General features: G+C 56.2%; 1 protein-coding gene across 2 annotated transcripts in view; it reads left to right on the top strand.

The window, feature by feature from the left end:
* Nucleotides 1–7439, top strand: part of CPN2 (carboxypeptidase N, polypeptide 2) — a 10708-nt gene extending 3269 nt beyond the window's left edge. Inside the window, exon 2 of one of the 2 annotated variants that reach the window (XM_011988954.1) lies at nt 5243–7439. In XM_011988954.1, the coding sequence (XP_011844344.1) occupies nt 5243–6880 (1638 nt within the window). In that variant the 3' untranslated portion in view covers nt 6881–7439. Of the gene's footprint in view, nt 1–5239 lie in introns of both variants that reach the window. The other variant, XM_011988953.1, reaches the window with a different exon arrangement.
* Nucleotides 7440–9483: the final 2044 nt, after the last annotated feature.

Raw genomic sequence — 9483 nt, 5'->3', positions numbered from 1 at the left:
GCGGCAGATCTCAGCCACTGGACTTATGTTGCTGGACTGAGAAGAGAGGGGACCAGGTTTGGGCAGCGGCAGGTCTTAGCCATTGGACTTATGTTGCTGGATTGAGAAGAGCGGGTACCAGGTTTGGGCGGCGGCAGGTCTCAGCCATTGGACTTATGTTGCTGGACTGAGAAGAGAGGGGACCAGGTTTGGGCAGTGGCAGGTCTTCTTAGAGGACCAGATGAGGCAGCCAGGGACTCTGGACGAGTCTCAGAAGCCCCTCTTTGTGCTTCCAGCTGAGCTGGAGCCCAAGTGGCCAAATCCAGGCCCGCTGGCGAGGCAGACATCCGTGGAGCCAGCGTCGGGTAGCAGTCCCTGGGTGTCTGGGGCCAGGGTTCTAGGCCCCATTCTAGGTCCCATCCGCCTCTGGAAGAAGTGAGGCTTAGCTCTGTGGTGGATGACAGACTGGCTGGAGGCATGCACAGAGATGTACCCTCCCAAGAGCAATCTGAGGAGAGGAAGGAGCTCGTTTGCACCCAGCCAAACCCTCCCTCTCCCCCCAAAAAAACCATTTAAAAAGCCAGACTTCTTGGCTTGCCGAAAGTGTGGAACATTTTTGTGGGCATTTGCTGGTCTTATTCCCAGACGAGGAGCAGAAAGCCTCTGGCTGCCGCCCCGCTGTGGCCCTTGGGACCAGCCTCCACGGTTCCCAGGGAGGGGCGCTTCTGTCTCCAGAGCTCCCCAGTGACCTGCTTTCTTGAGGGCAGGCTGGGGAAGCGGCCCAAGTCCAAAGCCTCCCAGCCAGAGCCCTCAGAATCTGTGCTCCCCTAAACCTTCTAGCTCTTTCCCTTGGCTGGAGGAAAGCGCTAGGAGGAGTGCTGTGGAGCGGCGTCTCACTGGCCCACAGAGGGGTGGTTGGATGGTCTCATGGGTGTCTGCCTAGCGAACCTGCGACTGCTTCAGCACAGAGCTGGGGCTGCACTGCTCGGAATATCGGGGTCACTAACGTTGCCGAGCACTTGCCGTGTGCCAGGGCCTGAGCTTGGAGCTTTTCATGCATTTTCTCATTCCATCCTCACAACATCCCCACCAGGAAGGTAGTACTGTGCTCACTGTTTTGAAGAGGAGGAAAGCGAAACACAGAGAGGTTAAGCCATGCAGTCAAAGCCACAGAGCTAAGCTGGAGGGGAGTTAGGATTGAACCCAGGCTGTCTGACTCGTCGCCACTCCAGAGTGAGGTGAGGGGGCTCGGGCGGGGCGTGGACCGTCTGCAAACTGTCAGTGTTCTGTGCCCTCACTGTGAGAATCATCCCTGCCTCCCCACCTCCTGCCCCAGTAGACCCAGGCAAGAGGGGTCTTGCCCTGAACTTAGAGGGCCCTCTTCTGGCCCTCCTCCCCCCATGATACCACCCCCAAGGGGTGCCGGCGGCACATGCCCATCTGGAGGCTGTGCCCCCATTTTAAACCACGCTCTGGGTACCCAGAACCCCAGTCTGTGTGGGCTGCCTCCCTGGGTCCGTCTTCCCTAGGTTGACCATGCCGCAGAAGTGCACAGTCTTCGGCCTGTGGGGTGCCGAGGGGCGATGTGTGTGGGGTCTCCACTCACAGTGCAGGAGAGTTGGGGGGAAGAGAAGGGAACAGACAATGGGCGGAGTTCCAGGTAGACGACGTTCTCCCTGGGACCTGCAGGTACGAGGAGCGGGCCTGCCCACCCCACCCACTCCACTGCCCTGGGACAGCCTGGTGGTGTCATGGCAAGGACCCCGCAGAGCCCGGGCTGTCGGGACTGGTCCTGGCCCCTTGCTTCTGTGTGTGTGCCCTTGGGCCAGTCGCTGTAGCTCTGGGGGCCCCAGTCTCCCTGTCCTGGGCACTTCTAGGTTTGTGCTGAGGATCAAGATGTATGTGCGGGAGCTTTGGGAACCGGCAGGCGGGAACTGACCCCTCAGCCAAGCCCCCGCATCACGGAGATGTCTCTCTCTCTGCCTGCCTCTCCCGAGCCGTAGCTGATTTGCCTGCACTTGACTTTCTGTGCCACCAGTGCCATGGTTTTGGTTCAAGGCTTGAATCCTAGAGCTCCTTGCTTTGTTGGAAATGTGTGAAGCACATTATTTCTAAATGACAGTGGATTAAAAGTGAGAGGCACAGACCCAGGGAGGCCAGGGAACACTCAGCTTGCTCAGCAGAGAGGTACACTCCCCCCATCGGGCTTGAGCGTCCCACGGTGCAACTCCGGCTTTGGCCTGTTTTCCTGGCAGGAGTGATGAACAGAACCAGGAGATCTGGGCTCCACAAGCCAAGCCCTGCTGTGAAGAGCCCGGGGCCTTGCCTCACTCTCCCTGCGAGGAGGCCAGATGGTCTCGGGACCTGCAAGCCCCAGCATTGTCTGGCCCATTGTTCCAGGGGAGTACTTTCTGGAAATAGCCTTTGAGAAACAATGACCAATGGGGCTAGCAAGGGAGGGGGACTGGCACCATGATGATATTACTGCATGTTAAAAATCAGAACTCACCAGGCACAGTGGTGTACGCCTGTAGTCCCAGCCACTCTGGAGACCGAGGCAGGAGGATCACTTCCATCCAGGGGATTGAGGCTGCAGTGAGCTATGATCGTGCCACTGCATTCCAGCCTGGATAACAGAGTGAAGTTCTGCCTCAAAAAATAACAAAATTAAACACAATTGCTCCCCTCTTACTCTCGGGAGGAATCGAGGCGGCTCTGGCAGCCTGGCTGGGGGTCATTCATTCTGGGGTTGCCCATCCCAGGGGAGGTGGCTCTGCCTCCCAAGCTGCCCTTCCCAGCCTTGGAGAGCTCCATTCAACAAAACCTGCCTGAGCCCAAAGGAAGTCACTGCTGCTCTGGGCATAGACAGACGAGTACACAGAACAGACTGCCATGAAAACCCATCATTTCGGTGCCTATACTGAGTGTTAAAGTGGAGACACGTTCTCCAGGTCCTCCTTCCTAGGGTCCGGAGCGGCTTCTTTCAGGACCCCTAGGGGTTTTGCGTAGGTGCCTCAGGGGCAGGCCAGGTGCTAGTGGCAGCTGTGTGCCTGTGTGGTGTGTGTCGGGGGACAGTGGCTACCCCAATCCTCTTCAGCCAGGCCCACTGCTTTCTGTTTCTAGTCTCATGCTAGCTCTGTAGCTGGAGTCTAGGGACACAGAGCCAGGAGGCACACGCTTGCCTGAGGCTTGTTCCATTCCCTCACATGTCCTAAGTGGCAAGGACATTTTCCTTTTCCTGGAAGAGGTGATTGCGGAAGTCAGATTCTATTTATTTATTTATGAGATGGAGTCCAGCGCCCAGGCTGGAGTGCAGTGGCACGATCTCGGCTCACTGCAACCTCTGCCACCCGGGTTCAAGCGATACTCCTGCCTCGGCCTCCTGAGTAGCTGGGATTACAGATGTGTGCCACCACATCCGGCTAATTTTTGTAGTTTTTAGTAGAGACAGAGTTTCACCATCTTGGCCAGGCTGGTCTGGAACTCCTGACCTCATGATCCACCTGCCTTGGACTTTCAAAGTGCTGGGACTAGAGGTGGAGCTCTCCAGCCGCTCACACCAGGCGGGTGTACGCCCAGCGCAGGAGTCAGATTCTAATCCCAGGTCAGCGGTTATTACTGGTAGAGACTTTCCTTACCCCCTCCCCAAGCTCACTTAGCTATGCATGCCTTAGAGCAGCCTAAAGGAAGGTGTGCATTTTCTCAGGGAGAAGTTGTTCCTTCTCTACTGATGAGGCAGAACATTCCTGGAAGGACTGAGAGTCACTGAGTGACTGAGCGGGAGAGTAAAGGGGGCTCCCCTAAGCACTGGGTCCTAAGCCTGTGAGTTTAATGGGAGACCTTCAGCCAGGAGCAGAATCTCCAGGTGGAGGAGGCACCAGCAGAGGGCAGCAGAGAGACAGCCAGCGAAGAGGGCTTGGTACCCAGATTCTGCAACTGGGGAACCCCTTTCGCAGACCCCTTTTACTGAGAAGAAGTTAATTAAGAAAAATTAGGAGTATGTGGTGAAAGGGCTTCTCTCTTTTTTTAATTGTTGGTACATTCAAGTGTATTCCGTCTAAAGAGCATTTTGTTTTTAATTGTTTTTTTTTTTTTTTTTGGTGTTCAAATAACGTTTTCTATAATAAGGTAGCTTGCAACCTTTAACGATAGTTAATGAGGTTGATTAATTACTCACTCTATGCCAGATCTTGATGTAAAACTGTTACCTATATGTACTCACTTAATCCCTAACAATTACCCTCATGTGGTAGGGACTATTATAATCCCCATTGTACAGATAAGGAAACTGAAGCACTGATGGATTAAGCAACAAACCCGAGGTCACGTAGCTGGAAAGCGATGGACCTAAGATTTGAACTCATGGAATTAAGAGCACTCCAAGCCATGTGAATAAGTGCTGTGCGTGGGAACAGGGGCGGCCTGGAGGGCACACACCCTCTAACAGGGCAGGGGCCACGAAGCCCCAGCTGGTCTTGCTATGTGGAAAGGCGGGCCCACTGTCGCCAGTTCACTCTGAAACCTAGACCTTTACCGTGACGTTTTCCAATTTTTACATGTTGGCTACTGATTCGTATATGAAAAATGTCACTGAGGAATAACTAAAACGTATTTGTGAGGTGCATCACCAATCTGTGACCTGTGAGTAGATGCTAGAAAATCTACTGTTTTTTAAATTTTTTTAAAAAAAACAGTAAAGAAAATCTAAAGAATTTTGGAGAATTTTAAAGAAATCTACTGCTCTGTAGAATTCCCAGGTCTGGGGTCCTTCTGTCCACATGACGTTGGAAAGCTCCTCGGGCCCCGCCGTGGAGGAGTGGGCACAGGTGGGCAGGGGGAGCACATTTCAGCAGCAGTTCGAGGAGCCATCTCGTCTCTGTGGCTGCACTCCCCCTCCACCAACTGTGCAAAGAGCAGGTGCCAGGATCTCCGCATCATTTGGCTCTGATGTGTGCTGAGATATGGAAACTCAGGAAGAGTTATGGTCTAGGAACTTCCAACTCAGGAATAATCTGTCCATATCCTATATATTATCTTTGAAAATGCCACAATGCCCATGGTCTCCTTTTATGCCTCTCTTCCATGCCTTTTTGTCTCTTTTCCACCTCTTTCCCCAATCTGGACAGAACACAGAAAGCCCCAAAGCCCTTGTCTTTGTCCTGCTGCATGTTCAAGCTCGCGGTCCAGTGCCCTGGTCACTGTGCCGTGCTGTGTGATGATCAAGTTTCCCTTCCTGTTTTCTCTCCATCCTCGAATCTAGAAGATGCTCCCGGGAGCCTGGCTGCTCTGGGCCTCCCTCCTGCTCCTGGCCAGGCCTGCCCAGCCCTGCCCCGTGGGTTGCGACTGCTTTGTCCGGGAGGTGTTCTGCTCAGACGAGGAGCTGGCCGCCATCCCGCCGGACATCCCGCCACACACCACAAACATCGTCTTTGTGGAGACCTCGTTCACTACGGTGGAAACCAGAGCCTTTGGCAGCAACCCCAACTTGACCAAGGTGGTCTTCCTCAACACTCAGCTCTGCCAGTTTAGGCCGGATGCCTTCGGGGGGCTGCCCAGGCTGGAGGACCTGGAGATCACAGGCAGCAGCTTCTTGAACCTCAGCGCCAACACCTTCTCCAACCTGACCTCGCTGGGCAAGCTCACCCTCAACTTCAACATGCTGGAGGCTCTGCTCGAGGGCCTCTTCCAGGACATGGCTGCCCTGGAGTCCCTCCACCTGCAGGGGAACCGGCTCCAGGCCCTGCCCAGGAGGCTCTTCCAGCCTCTGACCCATCTGAAGACACTCAACCTGGCCCAGAACCTCCTGGCCCAGCTCCCAGAGGAGCTGTTCCACCCACTCACCAGCCTGCAGACCCTGAAGCTGAGCAACAACGCGCTCTCTGGCCTCCCCCAGGGCGTGTTCGGCAGACTGGGCGGCCTGCAGGAGCTCTTCCTGGACAGCAACAAGATCTCGGAGCTGCCCCCTCGGGTGTTCTCCCAACTCTTCCGCCTGGAGAGGCTGTGGCTGCAGCACAACGCCATCACGCACCTGCCACTCTCCATCTTTGCCTCCCTGGGGAATCTGACCTTTCTGAGCTTGCAGGGGAACATGCTTCGGGTCCTGCCTGCCGGCCTCTTTGCCCACACCCCACACCTGGTCGGCCTGTCTCTGACCCATAACCAGCTGGAGATGCTCGCTGAGGGCGCCTTTGCCCACCTGTCCAACCTGCGTTCCCTCATGCTCTCATACAATGCCATTGCCCACCTCCCAGCTGGCATCTTCAGAGACCTGGAGGAGCTGGTCAAGCTCTACCTGAGCAGCAACAACCTGACAGCCCTGCACCCAGCCCTCTTCCAGAACCTGTCCAAGCTGGAGCTGCTCAGCCTCTCCAAGAACCAGCTGACCACACTTCCGGAGGGCATCTTCGACACCAACTACAACCTGTTCAACCTGGCCCTGCACGGCAACCCCTGGCAGTGTGACTGCCACCTGGCCTACCTCTTCAACTGGCTGCAGCAGTACACCGACCGGCTCCTGAACATCCAGACCTACTGCGCCGGCCCTGCCTACCTCAAAGGCCAGGTGGTGCCCGCCTTGAATGAGAAGCAGCTGGTGTGTCCCGTCACCCGGGACCGCCTGGGCTTCCAGGTCACGTGGCTGGACGACAACAAGGCAGGGGGCAGCTGGGATCTGGCTGTGCCGGAAAGGGCAGCCCGGAGCCCGTGCACCTACAGCAACCCCGAGGGCACCGTGGTGCTCGCCTGTGACCAGGCCCGGTGTCGCTGGCTGAACGTCCAGCTGTCTCCTCGGCAGGGCTCCCTGGGACTGCTGTACAATGCTAGTCAGGAGTGGGACCTGAGGTCGAGCTGCGGTTCTCTGCGGCTCACTGTGTCTATCGAGGCTCGGGCAGCAGGGCCCTAGTAGCAGGGCATACAGGAGCTGGGGATGGCGGCCTCTGGGGCCTGACCAGGCAGCAGGTGGGGGCGGAGAGGAGCTGAGTCTCCGAAGCCTTAGCTTTTCACATGCAAGGGACAGGGTTGCACCCCCAAGATGAGGGAGTGGAGTCTGGTCTGCTCCACTAACCAGGGTCTCCTCCTTCCCCGCTTCCTTCATTGCTTCTCCCGGAGTGTGCGGCCTAACAAGGCCATCCTTATGCTTTGCAAAGCACCCTCGAAGGCTGCACCATGGCCTGGAGGATAAAATATCCTCAGCCCTGTTGCCTCCCCATTCTGTAACACCCACCCGCTCTCGCCCACACCTTGAGGTCTACTCACTGCCTCCCAGAGATACAAAGTGGAGGCCACTGCCTCTGACATCCGGCTCACAAGCCCAATGTCTGTTTCAGTGTCTCTCCCTGGAATTGTGTTTTAAATTGGTATAGAGAAATAAAGGATGTGACAGACGCAGAGATGATCAGAAAGCATAGGGGCAGGGTTCTGACTGGTGTGTGGGTGACCCTGTGGCCAGCACCCACCTCCACGCTGCGCCCAGGAGAAACTGAGATAAAACGAAGCCTGGGGAAGGGAACGGCAGACGCTGGGCTTTGTGACACAGAACCCCCAGAGGGGAGGGTGGGTTCGCCTGCTCAGCACACAGGACGGCTGCTGCTGAGGAGAAGGAAAAGGTTTGAGGTGTAGGGGCAGCCTGGGCCGGCCGGGCGGCAGCTTCTTTCTCACAGCAGCTGAGTACAAGCGGCTCACTCACTAGCGTTGTTCTCCCTTGTTTTCTCATTTTTTTCTTTTTTGAGATGGAGTTTCGCTCTTGTTGCCCAGGCTGGAGTGCAGCGGTGCGATCTTGGCTCACTGCAGCCTCCACTTCCCATGTTCAAGCAATTCTCCTGCCTCAGCCTCCGGAGTAGCTGGGATTACAGGTACCAGCCACCATGCCTGGCTGATTTTTGTAGTTTTAGTAGAGATGGTGTTTCATCACCATGTTGGTCAGGCTGGTCTCAAACTCCTGACCTCAGATGATCCACACACCTCGGCCTCTCAAAGTGCTGGGATTACAGGCGTGAGCCACCGCATCCGGCCTCTTACCCAGCTCGGCCACCCCTGCAACCCTCCTGGGCCGCCTCCTGCAGCTTCATCTCAGGGATCGCTGCCCTCCCATGCCCTGGGCAGCCTCCCATGCACCCCGTGTGGATGCCTCTTCTTTGGTAATGAGCCCAGCTCTCCTCTGTGCTCGGCTCTTTTCAGACCCAGGCTGATACCCGCTGCACAGAGCCCCATGTCCTCCTGTTGACCACAGACATGTCTAGCAAGGCTCTGTCCCCTACTCCCCCTGATTCTCATCAGTGCATTGACCAGCCCAGGAGCTGGGTGTGTTCTCCACTCACTCCTCCCCTTCAGTCCTCAGAGCCAAGGAGTCCCTGAATGCTCAGGCTTCCAGCCTCTGAGCCTCCCTCTAGCCGCTCCTCCCTTCTACTCCCAGATGCTTTGTAGCCCCGGGCTGAGCCACTGCACAGCCTTCTGCCTGGCTTCCGGCTGTATTGTGGCTGGCCTGGGAAAAAGGCTCGGGCAGGGAGGGAGAAGGGAACCAGACGTACAGCAGGCCCCCAGGAGCTCCTGGCCACCGGGAGAAATCAGCCACATGGGATGAAAACACAAGGCAGAAAGAGGTCAGCACAGGCCAGTGTTGGGAAGTTCAGAGGAGGTGAAGCGGCAGGAAGCACTGGCCACGAGAAAGGCTGCATTGGATCTTGGGCCTTAAGAAGGGCTCCGGGTAGAGCTGGAAACTTGTGCAAGAAGAGCCTGAGCTAAGGGATGGGGAAGGGCAAGGACGAGGGGTCAGGGCTGTGGAGGGGGGACGAGGAGGAAGACATAAGGCTGGAAGCCCAGACGGAGCTGATTCTGCAGGGCCCTGGGGTGGAGGGAGGAGTGTGCGTGTTGATGAAGGGGGCCCCAGGCAGTTACTGAAGGTCATGCAGAAGAGGGGGCAAGACTCCCAAATTCACTTGGTTTAAGAATGACCTTGCCCAGACCCTTCCAAGACTGGGGATCTTGGCCGTGGGCTCTGGCTCCCGCCTGGATGTGTTGCCACTCTCGGGGAAAGTGACTCCATGTCTAGCACGTAGCAGGAGCTTCGGAAATCCCCATCGCCCGAACTCCTGTCTGAGCAACAGACACGTACTGTCCGCGGGCAGGGATAAAGGGATAGGAAAATCCAGCAGATATTTCTCTCAATTAAATTTTCCCCTCAAAATATAACCCTGCGTTAAATTACAACATCAGAATTTTTCTCTGCCAAATGATGTTGGGGAAACAGCATGGCCAACAGCCAGCTCAGGCCGAGGAGAGATGGGCGAAGAAGTAGCTCCCGACGTGCCCTGCTCCCCAGGGCGCCTCATGCCCTGTCTCCTGGTGATGTGTCTGATCTGGCCCGGCATTAACGTTTTCCATGGGTTCTGGACTAGAACTCAGCACACGCGGCTCCCACACCGCTTTGCTTTTCTTTTTTTTTGAGACAGAGTTTCACTCTTGTTGCCCAGGCTGGAGTGCAATGGCGTGATCTCAGCTCACCGCAAC

Source organism: Mandrillus leucophaeus, unplaced genomic scaffold (genome assembly GCF_000951045.1).
Source record: "Mandrillus leucophaeus isolate KB7577 unplaced genomic scaffold, Mleu.le_1.0 Scaffold342, whole genome shotgun sequence".
Taxonomy (NCBI): Eukaryota; Metazoa; Chordata; class Mammalia; order Primates; family Cercopithecidae; genus Mandrillus; species Mandrillus leucophaeus.
This window is presented reverse-complemented; position numbering and strand designations above follow the sequence as displayed.